This window comes from Tamandua tetradactyla, chromosome 10, assembly GCF_023851605.1.
Source record: "Tamandua tetradactyla isolate mTamTet1 chromosome 10, mTamTet1.pri, whole genome shotgun sequence".
In the NCBI taxonomy this organism is placed as follows: domain Eukaryota; kingdom Metazoa; phylum Chordata; class Mammalia; order Pilosa; family Myrmecophagidae; genus Tamandua; species Tamandua tetradactyla.
Genome location: NC_135336.1, coordinates 37794749 through 37815439, shown reverse-complemented (window position 1 = coordinate 37815439; position 20691 = coordinate 37794749). Strand labels below are relative to the sequence as shown.

General features: G+C 38.4%; 1 protein-coding gene across 1 annotated transcript in view; it reads right to left on the bottom strand.

The window, feature by feature from the left end:
- The window catches only part of MORC1 (MORC family CW-type zinc finger 1), a 200774-nt gene extending 193201 nt beyond the window's left edge, over positions 1-7573 (bottom strand). Inside the window, exons 1-2 of the mRNA XM_077118444.1 lie at positions 7458-7573; positions 3533-3586 (exon numbers count right to left, since the gene is read on the bottom strand). Coding sequence (XP_076974559.1) covers positions 3533-3586; positions 7458-7522 — 119 coding nt within the window. The 5' untranslated portion in view covers positions 7523-7573. The remainder of the gene's footprint in view (positions 1-3532; positions 3587-7457) is intronic.
- Between the last annotated feature and the right edge of the window lie 13118 nt (positions 7574-20691).

The window sequence follows — 20691 nt, the reverse complement described above, 5'->3', positions numbered from 1 at the left end:
CATCATCATCTCCAATTTATAGATGAGTAAGGTGTTCAAGATCACACAGCTATTAAGTGACTGAAGGGGTTTCTCACAAAGGATGGGGAGGTCTGCACATGACCCCAATCCTCTCTATCACCATGCACAGAACAGCAAGCAGCATCATGGGGCTCTGGCCACCCATAGCCCCAGTACAAGGTGAACAGCATAACGTTTTTGCCTTCTGTAAAGAGGCATTGCATAGCTCTTTGTGGCAAACAAAATGGACTAAAGAATTTTTCTTCCTTGATTTCTGATATTCTAAGTCAAATTAGCTGGGTTTGTACAGTTTAACATCTAGAATAAATAAATAATATTTTTGAGCGACACATTTCTTTTCACTTCCTAGATCTATATCACATCTACTTTTTCCACAATACTCTTCTAATGCTATATTAGGACCTTACCAACTGAAAGTGAACACAAATTAGAGTAATGAACAGGTGATGACAAATTTTAATGCACCACATGAGAAATTCCAGATGGCCAGGTGGAAGTTCTGGTAAGAGACTGGGAACAAAGTACCATATTAACAATATGTGCTCAAATAAATGCCACCATACTGAAATGGAAGATTTTAAGGATACAGTTTCTTAATACAGAACTTCCTTTGGATAAGGCACAGAACAATAATTCACCTTTACAAGGTATTAAGATATTTTATAATAAGCTCTGTACTTTAGCCCAGGATACTTTCCATCAGAATTGCTATGATATTTGGGGGATATTTAAGCATCTCTTCCTGCCCTGCTTCTTTTTTTTTTTCTTCTCACTTTACAACAATATTTCAGTATCTTTCAATTTTAATATTCACCATGACTGGAAATCATTAAACTCTTCGTGAATAAAATCTTATAAAATATTACTTAGAATTACACAAGAACTTTTGCAATAAAGACTTTTATAGTGAGCCCAAGTTAGTGTCTTGAATAAGCCTACTTCCTTTGATGTCAAATACTAGCTTCTAAGCAGTGGTGGACAACTCAAGTGTCCACTAAAGACAGAGTAACTGACAGGTTCAGGCTGGCCATGGGGGAATGGGAAAACCTGAGGGCAAAGGCTGGTCTCAAGAGGACACCTGCTGTTGACCTCCAGCTCCTGGGCCCATGAAGGAACATGGTTTGAGAATGCTACTTCTGATCTTTCAAAAAGAGTAGGGGAATCCAGATTTTTTTGTGTGCTGGGCCTCCTGTTTTTTGAATTGTACGAAGAGTTCCTTTTTCTTTTTATAAATCCTTTTCAGCCTTTCATGTATCAACCAAGTAAACATGAGATAAGCTGAACCTAGTCAAGGTGCTGCCAGTTTACAAATGTTGCTCTTAGAATTGTTTTTAATCACATTTCTCTCAATGCCCTGAGTCTGAAGTCACTCTTCCTTTCCGAAGCATCCAATCATTGTCTAATACCTAAACTACCCCATTGTTCTATTCTTTCTACATTCTGATTTTATCTGCTCTCCAATGTTGAAAATTGAATTAATTAATGAAATGACTTCAGAGAAGAAACAGTAGCAAAACAGATTCTTTCTGAATGACAGAGGTCCAGGTTGAGATGTGTTTTTTCAGAGTTACAGATATCAAGTTGCTGAAGATGGATTGTTCAGTAAGGGGGAAGGCCAATGGATACAGGAAGACAATGGCTGCAGATATCTGAGTGAAGCAAAAGTAGCAAATCTGAACTCTTATGGAGCAATCGGCCCTCAGCCTTTCTTGTCATAGTAATTTGAATTATGTACTCCAACAAGTGGGTATGAGCCCATTTGTAAATAGGACCTTTTGAAGTGCTATTATTTGTTAAGGTGTGGTCAAATTAAATCAGGGTGCATCTTAATCTGTATCACTGAAGACCTTAGAGAGAGAGAATTGGAAGTAAGCAGTCACAAGAAACCAGAAACCTAGAGGCATCACAGAATACAGATATCAGAAGTCAAAAAGGCCAGAGGATGAGAGCAAGGACAGCACCACGTAAGAGAGGACTGCCATTGCCCAGGGAGTACGCATGGCCTTACCAACATCATGATTTTGGGCTCCTAGTCTCCCAAGCATGAGCCAAGAAATCCCTGTTTAGCCAACCACTGTGTGGTATTTATCATAGAAGTCCAGGAAAATTAAGCCATATGTATTCGCCCTGTCCTTGTTAGCTCCTTGGAAGCTGGGTTCACGGCTCTCCTGACCAACTGATTTTATTATTTCTCTCCCCTTTCTTCCCTTTCTGTGATCATGGGGAGCGTTTCAAAAGTATGCTAGTGACTGATCAGAGGTGAGACGCTGCTATGATATGATTCAGCAACAGTATGAAGGCAACCATTTTTCTCAGGCCATTGTCAGAACACAAAGCACTCCAAATACCCTCCTTTAAAGAGATCACACCATAACTTTCTCTCACAGTTATGGAAATTCATAATATAGGGAGACTATAAGCTGCCATGCAGTAGTTGCGTTGCTGGCGGTAAAATTACCTCACCTTCTGGACACTTTTGAATTGTTACTATTGTTCCAGACCCCTCAATTTTGCTTCTGTACCTTGAAGTTCATGGTCTTTGGGACTGGGGTTCTATCTGAAACTGCCCTCCTATCTTTCCACTTATTGCCAGGCACAGTACTATGCAGGAAACATTGATGACTGGTTAGGCAGCAATGTTCTGTGGTCACACTCTCAGTCATCTCCCCACTAAGGCCCCAAACAGCAGACAAATGCAAATAGTTGAAATACAGATATCAACTAGTGGCAGGACATCAAGGTCTCCCTACCGAAATCCCTGATATAACAACTGCATACTACTCCTTGGAACAAAAAACTACAAAATCAGTCAAATGTTAAATTCAATCAAATGTTATATTCAACATAACTGAAAAACAGCTACTTCACAAACTCCCAGAAAAAAATATGCTACTGAGTTGGCCTTACATTGTTAATACCATTGCCAGAGAGCAGAAAGGGCAGAGGGGAGGTCCACAGTCAAACAGCCCACATTTGAAATCTGACCGTCAAATACTAATTCTGTGACTTTGAGCATGCCATCTAACCTTTCTTTGCATCATCTCCTCATCTGTAGAATGGAGACAACAATAATTCCCATCTCAAATGCTGCTATAAGGACTGATGTTAATACCACATATATAAAGTGCTTAGAACAGGGCCTAAGACATCGTAAGGAATCAACAATGTGTTGGCTATTTCCTCTTAGCTATACAATTTGCTCCTATAAAGACTTAAGTGCCCAAACTCAAATGCAAATTCTGAAGGCATAGTGTACATACATATAACTCAAAAACTATCTAAATATATATATACTACTACAGAGTATGTCATTAAATTTATTTGCCCTTCAAGTTTTATCATAAATACAGATTGAGTTCTTTTTCATAGAATACCTTGATTTTGTAGAAAATCATATCACAAAAAATTCTAGGTGGTAAAAAATGTCATTACCTTTTCATCTTTAAACATTAACTACACTTGACATGTCATGAAATTTCCTCAATAATCTTTGTTTGTGGATAAGCCTTACCTTGCATTGTCAAGCAATTCAGCAAGTGCTCCAAAAAGGAAGCTGTGAGTGGTACTGGTGAAGAAATAAAGGAAAACAAAAAGTGAGACCAGTTCTCCAATCAATGTAAACAGTTCAAGACACTTGCAGACAAGGATTTTCTTCTCTAGACAGATATTCAATTAAGGAGTTATTCCATAGACAATGTTTTCAGCATGACCAAGGCTCTTCACGGAGCCAGGAGTAATCCTGTCCACTCATTCCTAATAAAGTAAAGACTTCTAGGACCTTGATGCAGTTAGAGCAAAGTTTGGCCTTCAAAAATTGCTTCATAAGCATTTATTCAAGCTTTTTTTCAAATAATTATTCATTAAAATTTTCATATTTAAGGCCAAATTATCTCTGAAGAATATTGATCAGAATTCTAGCCCACTAAAAGGCTGTAAGCCCCCATCTGCAGGCCCAGTAACTGTCAGGCTGTCCCTGTTGGCCCCACTAATCTATGTGTATCTGTGAATTTTTCCACCTCTGAAAAACCTGCTTAAGTAACCTCACTGATTACCTGTAGTCACTCTCTCCCACACCCTAATGCCAGGACCTGGCTAACAGAACGTACTAGGCAGCCTTCATTTTTAACAATACTTCAGAAGGCTAATGTGAATTTTTGGGTAAAATCAGGCTGTCTTCAGGACTTCACAAATGCTTTTCGTATCTTGATATGGATATTTCAATCAGCCACCTTAAAACAGCATTATGGGAATGCAACTTCCATATGCATTCCCTTTTATATTTATTTTATATATAGTAAACAGAGATAGCAGAAGCAAGAGAGGCCAGTTATTAAAAATTGCCAACTCTGTCATAAAAGAGAACATATCATTTGCAATGTCTCAAAGACGCCAGATACCTCAGGCCACTGGACACTACCTTAGCTTAAAATGCATTTTATAAAATACATGCACAAATCCTACGGGGGCTTGGAGCTACGAACTCTCAAAAAAATAGGCCCTTAAACTTAATCCATTACTGTGGTTGTAAACCCACTGTAAATAAGATCACCTCAAGATGTTATTCAGTTAAGGTGAGGCTGAAATATATCAGGTTAGGCTTTAATCAGGATTAGCTTGTTATAAGCAGAGTAAAATTCAGATACAGAGAGAGAAAGCCAGAGGGAGCAACCAGAAGCAGAAAGTCAATGGAATCCAGAAGAGAAGGGAGAGGCCAGAAGGGGCCACTATGTGAAGGAGAAGTCAAGGTCTAAAGATCACTGGCAACCAGCCCCAGAATGCCACACTTCTCCGGGAGAGGGCATCACCTTGACAGCACATTGCTTTACTTCTCCTAGCCTCAAAGCCATGAGCCGATAAATTCCTTTTGTTCAAGCAAAGCCAGTGCATAAGTATTTGCTTTAGCAATGAGAAAACTAAAGCGTCCATTTTCTGGAATTTTAAACTTTAAACACAGATGCTGATGAGAGGTCTTTTGAGTCAAGTCAGCTTCAGTTTGGAAAAAAAAAACTGCTAAAATTCTATTGTTACAAAATGTGTCCCTCGCTCAAAAGAAAACCAGTTTATAAAAACCTAAAATCATGCAGAAGTGTAGGTGATAGGCTTTATGAAAGCAGTATTTTAAAACCACAAGTGAAGCCATAAACCTTGCAGTGAATTTTAAATACGTGGTTCAATGAAGAAAAATTCTCTATATAAACAATTCTTGGGGAAAGTAAATGCAATAATTATGACAAAAATGCCATAAGAGTTTCTGTACTATCTCATTTGACAAACTTTTCTAGACTGCTTGCCATGTGCCACGCACTGTGTACAGACAGGGTCTGTGACTTTGTGGAGCTCAAACAAGTGGAGAACCATGGAGAATATAACAAGGAAACGTATATCTATCACAGATTGTGACTAGGTGCTATGAAGAAAGATGGGAAAGAGTAAATGGTGAAGAAGGGGCATGGTGGTCAAGGGAAAACTTCAAATGGTAGAAGACATCAAACTGAGCCCTGAAGGATAAAAAGGACTCAATCCCAGCAGAGCCAAGGCAAAAACTTTCCAATGGGAGCAGAGGATGCAAAAACTTTGCAGCAGAAAAGAGCTTAAGGAGACCAGTGTGCCTGAGCACACTGATCAAGTCGGCTGGGAAGAAGTCATATGGGGCTTCCTATCCCATGGCAAGTCTGCTGTTTGTTTTACAGCAACTGGAAACCACTCTAGTGTTTAAGAAGACAGGGCTATCTGGCATAATTTTTTAAAAGCTCACTCTGCCAGCTTTCAGGAAAATGGCCCAAACAGGAGCAAGAACAGGAAGCAGAGAACCCAGGTAAGAGGCTCTGAGTAGTCGTCTAGTAGAGAAACATTGGTAGTGTGGGTTAAAGTGGATGGTAACGGAGCTGGAAAACAGTGGTTAATTTGAGATACAAATATAAAATGAAGAGGACTTGATGACAGATTGGATTTGGCGTGACGCAAAAGAAAAAATAAAACATCACTCCTGTTTTTAGTGATAGAAGTGTCAAAAATCTACCTGGGGGAGTTGAGAAGGGATCAGTTTGTATCTGATCTGTTGTTATTGTTTCATGGTGTCACTTTTGTTAAATTACTAAACCACCAATCGAAAATGAGTCAAGCAGGGTGGCTTCGGGGGTGGAGGTAAGGCTGGGAAACAATACTATTAAAAAACCTTACAATGGGCGGGCCGCGGTGGCTCAGCGGGCAAAGTACTTGCCTGCTATGCCGGAGGACCTCGGTTCGATTCCCGGCCCCAGCCCATGTAACGAAAACGGAGAAACAAAATACAATAAAACAAGAAAATGTTTAAAAGATGTTTCCCTTTCTTCCTCTCTTCCTTCCTTCTATCCTTCCTTCCTTCTCTCTGTCTTTCCTTAAAAAAAAAAAAAGAAAAAAAAAAAAAAAAAAAAAAAACCTTACAAAATGAGGCTGCAGCAGAAACTATGCAAGAATGAAGCTGAGGAATTTTTCTGAGATAAAATTCACAGTCTTTCCAGCATAGGGCTTATTATTTTTCTTAAACTCACTCAAAACCATTTCTTCATTTGCCATCAGCCTCAATTACTTATTAACTATTTGTTCTACTCCTTTCCAGATTGAAATAATTCTCCCTAGTTGAGAAGATAAAAATTATATACCTATTGGGTATTGCCTGTTTGACTCTATTATCCATACAAATTATGCTATTTTGCGTCAAGTAACTTCTGGCTTTTTCTACACTTCCATTTCTGTGGTTTCAAATCTGGGGCATCCCTTATATCAATCAGTACATTTAGTAAATTCAAATCACTAAAAGATTCCCCCCAAACAGGCTTACTATTATGAATTATGCAGCACTAACTGCTATACTTTGCTGTGCTGGGAATGATAGATGAAATAGAAAACCTCGTTCATCTGTCTTTGCCATCTGAATATTTGAAAAAATACCTAATGAATAGCTCCAGAAGGACTCTGGACAGGGCAGAGAAGAAAAAGTGCCTAAATAAAACTAGCACATGAGATTCCTGTCCTCAGAGAAGTCACGTCTTTAGAAACATTCAGGAAACCATGGAGGCTGGAATCAATAAATGCAACTGTCTGGAAGGCAAATTTAATCTTTAAATTGTCAGTTTGTTGGGGGGAAAATGACCAGAGGTAAGCTAAGAAGGTAGAATTGGGCTTCTGCTGACCTAAAATTAAATAGTTTTGCTAAATGATAAATTGGGGCCTTTGCCTAATTTGTTTACTGAAAAGCCCCAAAAGGGTTTAGTCTGACCAGATATCTTTATCACATTTTCAAAGCATAAATAAAGAAACAATACGTGTTTCCATAAATCAACAATGCCCAGTTCGGTTTTGCTTTTTCTAATCAAGTATTTGGCCAGGAGATGGACCTAACTCTTCCCCCTTACACCCAGACCTTTCCCGAGCCCAACCCCGGCTGGGGCACTCACGAGTTGGCGTGGATGAAATCCAGGTGTAGCTGGGCCCGCCGCAGCGTTGCATACTTGTCGCCCATGCCCTCAAACGCGGCCAGCGCCTTCCAAGGGGACTCGGCCCAGCCCGCCTCGCAGGTGCTCGCCTACGCCCTCGCCCTCGCCCTCGCCCACGCCCACGCCCACGCCCACGCCCACGCCCACGCCCACGCCCACGCCCACGCCCACGCGTCCTCAGGGCTCCGCAAGCATGCGCTGCCTCAGGCTCGGAAACGCGAGGCTTCCTCCAGCGCTGTCGCCCCAGGACTTGGAGAGGTTATCTGTTCTCTCTGGTCTTGTGTGCTGGGTTTGAGAATGATGCACTTTAACTAGATTCTACTTTCCGAAATGAGGTTTGCATAACCTTTCTAGACAGTTGTTACTCTCTGTATTCCTCTCAGTCACTCCCTGGCTGAAAAATGCAGCACAAAGTTGGAATTAGAATTGATCAGAAATGATCTAATCAATGAACACGCACACACAAATACGGAGAAGGAAGAGTCCTGGATTGCATGGGACAGGGAGGGAGGTACATAGAGAAAGTAAATGGATAGTTTCCTTCTGCTTGTGCAGTTTGTTACACAGCACTAGAAGTAAGGGCAATTTTGTGCCCTATCTGGGGCATGACCTTTCTGTTTCTCTTGGTTTAATCATGTTTTCTCTATTTGGATGAAGGGAAGAAGAAAAGGGAACAGCCAGAGAGAGAAAGAAAGGAGGAGAGAATCAAAGGCAATGAGAAGAGAATGTGAACTCCATGAGAACAGCTGTCAACACCTGAATGGGTCACCGAGTTGTTGGCAGTCTTCAACTCTTTGATGAGCTGACCCCACTGAGAAAGTAAACCTTCTATATTATTACAAAGGCTAGAATTGAGCAGGTGGAAGGTGAAGATATTTGAAGTTAGGGATAAATGTGTTGAAGGATTGTGTAGACTAGTTGTCCAAATGTTATTAACAAAGCGTTGAGGTTTTTTGTTTGTTTGTTTGTTTTGTTTTGTTTTTGCATGAGCAGACACCAGGAATTGAACCCAGATCTCCAGCATGGCAGGTGAGAACTCTGCCTGCTGAGTCACGATGGCCTGCCCCAAGCATTGAGTTTTAAGTCACCAAAATTCAAGCTGTAACAGGATCTATCAAGGATGCTGGGTGGAAAGGACCTGGTTGAAGGAGGAAATTAATTGAACTTACTGATGCCTAAGGAGTGTTCAAACTCTGATTCAATGTCTAAGGTTATTTGGCTTGGAAACTAATGTGGTTCCACAGTACTAAGCAGAGATTTGACGTTAGATTTAAATTCAGGAATGAGGGTCTATTGAATAAAGAACTTGAGTATTTGTGATCTCTGGGTATCATATAGGCAATGAGTCTGTCAGAAATGGAAAAAAAAAATGCCAGTTTTGAGTTAATCATTCTACTTTAAAAGAGAGGAGTTTATCATCTACTACATTTATAAGAATCAGGAAAGGAATGAGCATTTGAATGGCAACCCAAAGGAACACGATGCTCTGCTTTAATTTGAAAACTAGAGGTAAACATAAACATTGCAAGTAATTTTCCTGATTGCATTTTGCTTTAACAGTGGCTAATGGGATGATGTTTTCATAGCAAAATTCTCTTTACTAAGCAATTTGAGCTATCTTTCCAATTTTTTGTTCCATAGAATGCCATAAATATGATACTTTATTTTCATTTTATGGAGTGAGAAAAGCTTGATGCACCTCTTCTGGATTTATTCTTCTTTCCCAACTTCCGATTGCTATCTCAAAGCAGTTTACTATTGGGAGGGCACTGGAGCCATTAGTCTGAAATTAATAAAGTTTGTAATATTTAATTTCTACCAGAGGGAAGTATGTGATTATCACAGAAACACGCCTAATAATCTGAGCAGAGGCTTCCTTCAGTACATGGCCAGGCAAAAGCACTAGATCATACTGGTTGGCCTGGATGACAGCCATCCAGGGGTTCTGTTAGAAGGTGCTAACAAAGAGGCCTGAGACGTATTGCACAAAATCTACCAAAAGCCTTTTCCCTTCTCTGTTTCACTTGATTCAGCCACCCTTCTGTCATAAAGGCAAACTTTGTTCCCTTCAAGGTGTACTTTTTGAAATTCCCTAACCCAGCCGCCTCCCTCAGCTCTGCCTCAAGATTATCTTATCATTATTTCATGATAAAAATACTTGGGGAGTGAGAGGAAAGATAAATTTAAAATAATAGCATCTGAGAATCTTACAGTTAATCCTGATTTTAAGGTGAGTCAATATGAAATGAGGCATTTCGTCTCTTAATAACAAAACATTTCAGATTTTTAACATGCACTCCCTAGTCACAAAGGATGGCTCAAATCTTTCAAACTATACCCTGTCTTTCTTTTAAATAACTAATGTATGAACCAACATTTCATTACTTTTCACAAACATTAAAACTCAAGACAAAGTTTACAGGCATAAAAAATTGATGTTCACTTCTACTGACTGCCCACAATGTTACGCCGTTTCCTAAAATCTATAATTAAGAGGTGCTGTTCGTGCATTATAATAAACATAGAGCAATTTCTATTAAATTGACAAAGTTAAAAGAGGTTAGTGGCCCTCAACTGAAAATAGTGAAATGTCTTTGAAAGCAGCTCACAACTTTCTTCCTTTCATGCAGGACTGAATCTGGAATGTTTTCCAATCTGTCCATGTTAGAAAATGTTGGGGGAGGGCTCCCATTACATCTGTCCTCAGTTATCCATTCAATCCGCAGTCTTCCGATAGCCTCAGTTACCTATTTAACCAGCATTTTTTATACACTAGGTGCACAGCCTTGTGGTAAACACCTCTGGGTGCTGTGGAAAACTATGAGACTTAGGGTATGCCCAAAGAACAGTTATAGTATTAGATGAGTTAGATAATAAATACAGTTGTCACTTTGGGTTGGCTAACCCTCTAGCTATTCCTTATTCTCCTCGCCCTATTCTCAAAGCTAATAAAAAAACCAAACTTGCTTTCCTGGACGTGCTTACAAGGTGTGTCCATCGGATTCAGTCCTCCTAAGTAAAATATAAGCAAAATGGTGCTGAGTGGGTTTTAGGAAGACTTTGTTCTCCTGATAAAAGGCATATCAGTGTTGTCTACCTCCCTCCTGTCCTGTCTCTGCCTGAACGTGAGCACAACACCTGGATTCTTAGGTGTCATCTGCATCTATAAGCTAAAGGTCAGGAGAATCACATGAAGTTGTCCCAAGCATTTTTTTAATTACTAAACCTAAGCCAGCAGTTATTCACTTTCTGACTTTTTGTTGTGTAGTTAAAATTGAAATTAATCCTCAGCTGTTTAAGTCATTTTAATTGGGTTTTCTTTTACTAAAGACCAAAATATTTCTAACTGCTAGAGAGGCAAAGCATAATACCAGAAAGCATCAAAAGCATACTTTTTGTCTATCACTGGGCATCAGCAGACGAGCATTTATTACTTATTATTGGACTGTGATTTATAACTTTTTTCTTACCAGAGGTGGTAAATGTGAGTTGGCAGAAACACTGCAGATAGAAGGAGCTGTCAGAACAAAAGAATAGAGAAAGGGACAAGACATATATGTACAAAACATATAACAAAGTCATTAGACTGAAGCACCGGCAGAGACAAGTTGACCATTTAAGGAAGGAGGGAATTGAAAGAGGGGCTTGAGTGTGAGGGTAAAGTTTATGTTTAGTATGAGATATAACTTGGAGCCCCTATTGTTCATCCAATGAACCAGTCATATATTTTATGGGAGTCAACCCTTTGCTAGGTCCTAGAAATGTAAAAATAAATTAAGAAAAAATATATTGTCCCTGCCTTCAAGGGGGTACGGTGTAATCGAAGTAGACTGTATCAGGTTTCAATGTAGGAAACAGAAATCAATCCAGGTATTTTAGGTTGAAATTAATATAATGTAGGAAAATAGGGTGCTTAAAAAACCTCTGGATGAGATAAAAGGTCAAAATCAGGGGCCCGGAACTAGACAATTGTATTGAGGAGCACACCATGTAGCTGCAGACCAGAAATCTGCTGGTACCATTGACGCAAATATTACCCATGAGGATGGTTTCCAGATACAGGAAAGCTGAAGTTGATCTCTACCTCTAAACACTTATATTCCCACATCCTGCATGCCAGCACCAGGCATCAAAAAGATGACTTGTGACTTCTTGTAGAAGATAGTGTAGTTGATGAGAGTCTTCACAGCCAGAGGCTTTGACTTCTAAGGAGTCTAAGTGTGATACTAGCTTGCCAATCTGCTGGGAGAGAGTAGAGAGAAGGTACGTGGAGATTGAGGAATGCAATATACAGTATCTACCAAACAGGTAGACTTTTAAGGCACTCATTAATGCATTAGGGTGTTCCAGGATCTCTGAAAGAAGTCTGGGCACCAAATAGGAAGTTGGATTAGGAAAGATTTCAAAAAAGAGATAACACCTCAGCAGCATTTTGAAAAGTGAGCTCATGTTTGCCAGTGAACAGACTTCTAAGTGGCATTCTGGGTGGAGTTCTCAGGTGAGAAAAGGAGAAGTATCAAACTGCATACACATTCATAAAATAACTCATCCTGACTGAAGTATGGGGCAGAAAGTGGAGCATGAGGGGAGAGGGTGCTCATTTAAAGGTACTGGGAAGGAGGTAGGACCCAGATCATGCTGGTCCCTGAATGCCATGCTAAAAAGTTAGGAATTTTTCTTGTAGGGAGTGGAAAACCAGAGTCAGGCTTTAAGAAGTGGCATGCCATGAATAAATTTATACTCCATAAGGATCACCTCTGGATGCAGCATGAAAAATAGATTGGAGGATTTCAAGATTAGAAACAAGAAAGTTGACTATTCCCGCGTATTACAATAGAAAATGAAGAACAGAACAATTGAGAATCTTAACATTAAAAAAGTGAAATGGATATACTGATAACCTTATTTAGCTAGGAAAGCATTCTCTAGGAATGTGCAATGCGATGGAAAGAAGGAAAAATGGAGAAGAGGACTAGACTGGTGACAATGGAGAAAAAGTGATGAATGTGAAAATTATTGACCAGGGAAATTTGGGTGTGACCTGAATCAACAAATGATAGCAAATGATAGGGGAAATACAGATTTGGGTGGCTTAATTTAATTCTTTTGGAGTCTGAGGGAAGCAGTAAAGAAAGAAGGGCAAATGTCCCTCTGTGAATTCGAGCTTGGAGACCTGTCAGATGGTATTGCCATTAACAGGATTGGGCAAGTCACAAAAAAATTACCAGTTTGAGAGAAGAGAGTAAGTTCCTTTTTTGTCACTTTAGGATTTAGCATGACACAGCATATCCAAGTAGAGAAGATTGTCAATGTAGTTTAAATAAATATGTGGTTTTCCTGCCTTCAGTGGAGCTGGTTAACAACGGGTTGTCATTTTTCAATAAAATATAATTCTCTATTATGGGAAATATTAGTGAAGATATGGAGCCTTGTGTGCTTCTGAATTCAGGGGCTGAGAAGTTCATGAGGATAGGAATAGGCAGTTAAAGCCAGGAAAGAGAGAGACAAGCACAGGTAAATAGATGGGAAATGCAAATTTTGTGAAGCTAAGTTAATGGTTTCCAAGACCAACTAAAAAAATTATCTGTGCATTTTCAGTACAGAACCCTAATTGAGACACTAATGTCCAATTTCTAAATTGAAGCTGCATGTCAACTTGATCAACTGACAAGAATTATGCACCAGCCTGTATAAGTGTCTTCCCTGGGATTTAGCCCATGAAAATCAATGGAAAATAATGTATTCCAGATCCCTCTCAAAGTTGTTCTGTTTTCTTTAGCAAAATCCTTTTGCAAACCATTGCAAATAGCCAAATTTAGAGGATTATTAGAATGTAAAGTGATGAAACAAGACAGCTTGTTTGATCTTTGGGTCACTTTGTAATAAAAGTCATTTTGAAAGTTCAAAGGTGGAAAAAACCTCACACATGTAGGGAAGACTCGTACCCTGACCTTTGAGCATAGCACTCACAGTTGTGCAATGAATCACTGGTAATTCGAAGGATGAGGTGAGTACATTTTTCCTGCTATGGCAAAAAGAACTGCCACTTAAAATTCCTTATCAAACTCAAATTGCAGACCTTTCAAATGAAGCAAATTGTTCTGTGTGTTCTCCAAAGGGCAATTTTCTGCCTAGGGATCTTTCTTACCCATAATTGTTTCATTTTCCCCTTATATCATACCATAAAAACTCCAAAAAAAAAAAATGTCTGGTATATCCCAGACATCCAAATAAACTTTTGTTTCTCATTTAAAGATTGCTATCTGCTTTTTTTTATTTTGCTACTGTCAGATGTCTTCCATATCAAATTGCTAGACATCTGTCTTTTGAGGTGCACTCAAAGAACATTGTAATAAATGAATTTTAGTGTGGGCAACACAAATTGTATAACCAAAGTTGCAAACCACTTTTAGAAAAAAATTTTTTTTTATTTACTGTATTGTTGAATTTGGATATTCTTGTCCTACCATAAATATAACATAATATAACATATAATATAACATGGCATATTATATATATAAATATAACATACCATAAATATAACATGGCAAAGTAATGTAAACATCCAATAGTAGAAGAAATAAGCCTATCATGGCATGTCAGTGGTCCTCTACCATTGGCCTAAAACCCCACCAACTTTTTATTTGTAGCCTGAAATTTTTTCAATAAGGCATAAAGTCTTTAATTTGACAAATACCACTGTAAGAAATAATCGGGTGTGGTGAAGGAGAATTGCTGAATGTGTGCTGAATGTAGAAGCAGCTAGTTTCAAGGTTCTAAGTTGTAACACTATTGTTATCTTGCTCTTCTGGCTCAAAGGTGTGCACTGGAAATTCATAGTTTGATGGGTCACTGTCCAGTAGGGGGCTTGCGCTTTGGCCTTATCCTGGTGGTGAGGTCAATGACAGAGTATTTTCCTGAGTCTGCTGACCAATAACATCTAATGTTAATTAAAAATATTTGACCAATAAAAAATGCCGATAGGCTTTGTTATGAAGTGTGCCTATGGGAATAAAAGTCCACATCTTCCAGATTTCCAAATACCATGCCTTGTTAAACCTAAATTTATTAGTTTTGTTGTGGGACCAGGGGAGGGAAAGTGGGGATGAGGGTGCAGGTGGTAGGTGAGTCATTTACTTAGAACTGGAATCCTTTCCAGAGCGGCTTCCTGCCTTTAAAGCATGGGGCCTTCATAACCTTCATAACAGTTTTTGTAACAAGCCGCTCTGTGTCTTTTCTTGAGTTACATTTTTTTCCTTAATTCTTACTCTTGCCTCATCCCTTTGTCTCTGAATTATCCCCAAATTGGTCATTTAATTTAGAAAATTGAATTGGTGTCCTACTCAGAGCATCACTCTTTTTCCGAAGGTCATCACCTTATCACCTATGGGATTCCATAACTAGGTACCAACTCACCAAAGGAGAAGTTTATCTTCACTTCCTCCTGGAGGCCACCCTTGCAAACAAGAATCCCCAAAAATATTAAAGGTGATGGATAATTATTGCTATCAACTTCCCACTTGCAGGCTTTCCTCCACAAATAGAACACGCCATATATGCCAAGGAGTTCAAGGGGCTGGGCTCATTGGATTTGGCTACAATATTTTGCCCCACATTATTTTGTCTACTTATGAGATCAAAGCCTTCTGCAAGGTAGAATAGTATATAGTTGATCATATACTTCTCTGACATTCACATTCCCTTGGTGCACAGACATGCTCCAACCTTTGTCATGACATCATCTATGTACTTCTATCCCCATCAGACCATGAAATACGTTTGTTTAATTATCTGGGACTGAGTCTTACTGTTGATTATTCTTTCTGGGCTTATTATCTGTTTCATTTCCACATCCTCCTTTTCAGGACTACTCTTCCAATGTTGCTTTGACCCAGTGCTCTTTTCTTTACCACATCATAATTCTCTTCTAGAGTAGCCAAAGGATCATTAATCTTAAAGAGATTCATAGTGATGGAAGATGGAATATGGCATACTTCTAACATAAAGGAGGATGGGGCAAATAAAGTTCCTGGGATTCTGTAGCCACTATATTTCTATTCAAATTTAAATATCTACAAAATTCTTCCTAAGGCCCTTTTATATATGGACAATCACAATTTTGAGAGCCTGGAATCATGTGCTAAACTTGATTTTCTAGTTCCAAAGAATAAATTTCTCAGCCTTGCTTGACAACTATATCACAATGAACAACAACAAAAATAACTATACTAATGCATTTAATGCCTACTTTATTCCCAGGAGTAAATCCATTAATCTGGTTTTAGGGTTTATGAGAGGTTTGTGAATTCCGGTTCAGTAAACTCCTAAAAATCGAACAGATGATGCCATGATACTGGTCCTATGAAACATCATAACTCTGTCTTGCGTATTGACCTTCCCTAATACAGCTTCCTTCCATTGAACAGACATGAACCCACTGGCTTTCTTTATTGGTCAACTTCAATTATGGTGGGAACTAAAATATAAAATTCTACTTTAGGCTCAACTTGACAATGCAGATATACAAGTAATTTAACAATGTTTGAAGCCCTAAAAATGAAAATGAATCATGGAGAGGAAGAGGGCAGATTTTAGGAAAGCATTTCTCATCTTTTCATACCTCTCTTCTCTCCAAAAAGAAAGACGATCTCACCAAGGAAAAACAGATCACCTGCTGACAGATCATCAGTGGGGCTCTTTCTCCCCTCCATAATTCTCAATTCGCTTTCCAAACATTCCTATTCCTTATGGAGAAACAGAAGTTGAGAGAAGCAAAACTACTCACCTTTAAAGAAAAACCTTTAAAAGTTTTTCTCATTACTACCCATCAAACAATAAGAATGAATTTCTGCCTATTCTAATCCATCCACCGTGGCATCCCTCAGATTCTCTTCTTCCTTCCAACCCAGGACTCCAAATTCTCAGCTTGGACCCCTTTAATACCTCCAGTCACCTGAGGCCCTTCATTTTCTTATGTTCTCCTTCATATCCCATTTTTATATCTTAAGTCTCCCATCTTTTCCTCAGGGAACTAAGAATTTTGAGCAATGCCCTATCATTTAAAATTAAGCCATTCCTTGGAGAATTCAACTGTTGTTTTTATATGCTTGAAGCTAAACACATGTACTTACTTTTGATCCAGAAAAAAAGATACACTAGGGAGGTTTCATTACAGGTTGCAGCAGAAAAAGCATCATGAAATGATAGAGCAAGCTTTACTTAAAATCTACACTAGATCATCAAGTTTATCTTCAAAGATTACCAGAACCATGGGAACAGATTGCTTTTCTATGGGACTAATACTAATGCCCACAGAGCTACCTGCAGAGAAAATCTGGCTCCACTCACTTCTGCAGTGAAGCTCCAGAAATACTTTCTTTGCTTTTAGTTTAGTGAAGCATGGAAGACACCAAATGACAGACTGTATTTTGATAGGGAGCCAACTGGGCAGGGTCCCCTGATAGTTCTGTGCTCAGTAAACTAGCTAGCACATTGCCGATGCTCAATAAACGTCACGTTTTCAACCATCGATTTTTGGAATGTGATGGAGAAAATTCCTTGGCATGAATTACCTCCAAGCTTGCTTGAGAAGCTGGGTGATTTCAACACAATTTCATGAAACAGATTGGCTTTTTTACTTAGATTGTGTGCATTTAGATTAGTGACATCTTTACATTACTCTAACCTGTTTAAAGTGAAACCAAAATAAATCACTGATGTCATTGAACTCAATAAGATTTAAGAGACTTTTTAAGTAGGTCAGAACAGTATTCTCAAATGTCATTTTAGAATGATGCCTGACTATTTATTTGCCCTCAGCAAGGCTTCATTTTATTGCCCAGTTGAGTAAAAAAATGTTTCTTAATTGGGAAAAATGTTTCCAAAGCAAAACCATATTCTATACACTAATTTGAAAGTTATTTCTGCATTATACAAAATGGGCCTAAATCTGACATCTTGTGCCTCACTAAGGAGCTACTTTATAAATGTTGCCCAAGACATTACGGTAAGCCTTATTCATCCTTGGAATGAGTGTGATTCTGCATCATTCTCTGCCTAACTGTTAGCCAATAATTCCTGATGCAAGGGGATATTCCCTCAATGCTAGGAATGAAAGGGCACCCCTAAGAGATATAACCTGCTAATGATGGTGCATTAAGCTCTTCAAATGTAAATGAAAACAAACATATCTGCATTCAAAACAGTTTAAAATTAACTTTCTCACCAAGTGCTATGATAAAAATTTTTTCTCACCTATCTATCTCTCAGAATCTTAAGCAGCTTCACAAAAATAAATGCTATTACTAGGTCATTTTGACTATATAAGGTTGATTGAATAGATGAAACATAATTGAAAGTTCTGTACAATGTTTAATAAGTAAGGGTCAGTGTCCTCTCCTTCCCCAACACATTGGCTGTCCCTCCGCCTTTTATTGGTGCCAATGATGTCATTGAATTATGCCAGGCTACCCATGTCCTCTTTTACTTCTTATGAGAATTTTAAAAATGAGCATTGCATTCTCCAAAGCTTTGAATGTACTGGGTTATGGGAGCTCCTGTGGGTCTATCATATCATATTAAAGTAATAATTTCTTTTAGAAAGCATCAAAGTTGTGAAGAGACTTCATTGATGAGCTTCATTAATTCATGCCACTTGATTCTACTGTTTTTCAAAGATAGATATTTTAGCTCCATTTCAAAAAGCATTTCTGCCTTTATAATTAAGATTGCCAACTTTCATGGATTTCCACTTTTTTATCTCATAGATCATAAGAAGAGACAAGCTCTGGGGAACACTATTTAAAACCCAAGGCTAAATATTAAAAAAGTGAACAAACAAGAACAACAGCAACAACAACAACAAAAAAAAAAAACACCACCACTGCTGCATTTTCTGCAGCCAGTAGGAAAATGATGTAAACTGTTAGGGCAGAGTAGGGAAATACTGATTCAGTTTAATTCAATGCAGTTCAATTTAATTTGGATCAATTGCTGCTGATTCAACGTCAATCAGTAATGTTTTTTGAGAGCTATTATATAATAGGCACTTGAGGGAATTGAGGGCATACCAATATATATTAAGAGGTGGTACCAGCCTTCAGGAAGCTTGTTGTCTACTCAGACTATTGAATTTTCAATAACCAGAATACAGGTAAATGTGGCCTTACCACTAGAGGTATGTGAATATAAGAAGGCCAAACCTAATTAGGGGAAGCAAGCAAGTCTTCACCAGGAAGAACAACATTTTTTTGGCCCATGAAGTATGGCCAAAAAAGTATTGTACCTGTGCCTTCCCTGTGAAACAGTTCTGCCTGGATCACATTCACTGCGGGCCCTATTGGGACCACGCTCACCTAAATAGCCCTGGTTCTCTGGCTTGTGCCCCCATGCACAATGCAATTGTGAGTTGAGCTGCACACTGTAATTTCTGAAAGCTCCTTGAGCAAATTATGAAAGCTCTCTGAGCCAAAGTTTCCTCCAATTTAACATGATGACAATGATGCCTTCTTCATGGAATTGCTGTGAGGATTCAATAAAGCAATACATGTTAAGATCATGGAACAGTACCTGCATGTCACTGATGTATAATGAAAATTAGCTCTATTATTTTGTCTCCCATTGTACAAACTCTCCAAAATAATTAGTGAATGGCCCATTCTTTAAGAGAAGTAAAGTAAAAGAGAAAGGAGAAAACCTTTCCTTTCCACTTTTCTGACATTCCTCAGTTTAGGCCCAAATGTTAAAGAGTGATAGAAGGAAGAATAGAGAGTAAAATGAATTTTTCCTTGGTTCTACAACCTGCAGATAACAAGAAATATTTTTCCTTTGATTTTTAAAAGTAGTCTTCTAGATTATAATATGACTACAAATTTATAGCCCTCCATCAAGTAAAACACAAGGGCATCTCCCAAATCCGATTGTGATGGATGCTTGGTGTGGGGTGCCAGTACTATTCCGGATATCCTTCTTTCCTAAGCTTTCCACTGGCAGATCTGAGTTTTAAAATGCCCTCTACAATTCAAAGATAGATATCAAGGTAGCTGTTTTCTACCATGCATAAGTCTCTAAACCAACCTGTTCCAGATTTTTTTAATATTGATGAGACTGGCTAACAGATGTTTGTCATTGAGAGCAAATAGTGTGATGATTATTCAGTTAATTGCGAATTATGCTACTGAAAAGGATAATTATTTGAAAAATGGAAGAAGTGTTCTGGCTTTATTTCTTACATATTTTTGTTGGAAACAAACAAATTTTACAATGTATTTAAACATTCCTCTGTTTTAAATAAACTTTACATTTAAGATATGTTGATCAACATGCGGTCATAAGAAATAATACAGAGAAATCCCACGCACCCTTTACCTAGTCACCCCCACAACAGTAACTCTATCAAAACTATAGTACAATATAAGAACCAGGATATTGATATTAATATAATCTACTGATCTTATTCAGATTATCCAAGTTTTACATGTACCGTGTGTGTATGGGAGAGGCAGAGAGAGAAAAGAGAGATGTGTATTGAGTTCTATGCAATTTCATCACATCGTCACAAGAATCTCACACCCACCTGCACGCTCCATGCCTCCATCTCTAATCCCTGGCAAACACTGATTTGTTCTTTACCTCTATAATTTTGTCATTTCAAGAATATTGTATAAATGGAATCATACAGCATGAGGCCTTTTGGGAGAGGCTTTTTTCACTCATCATACTTCCCTGAGATTCAACCACAGTTTTGCATCTATCAACAATTTTTATAATTATAATTGCTGAGTAGTACCCCGCAATAAGGCTGTACCACCGTTTGTTTAACACTCACCTTCTGAAGGACATCTGAGTTGCTTCCAATTTTTTACTAGTGTTAATAAAGCTGATAAGAATATTCTTACACAGATTTTTGAGTGAACATAAGTTTTCATTTCTCTGAGATAAATGCCAGTAGTGCAACTGCCAGGTGGTATGGTAACTGCATATTTAGTTTTATAAGAAACTGCTAAATTACTCTCCACAGTGGCTGTACCATTTTACATTCCCACCAGAAATGTACTAGTGATCCAGTCTTTCCATCTTTTCTTTTTAACATTACGGCAGTCTATGTGGATGGTAAAACTGGTAAATAAATAAATGACCCTTATAAGAACAGCCTATAAAAAGTTAGTTCAAAAAGTCCAAAGGGTAAAAAAGCAGG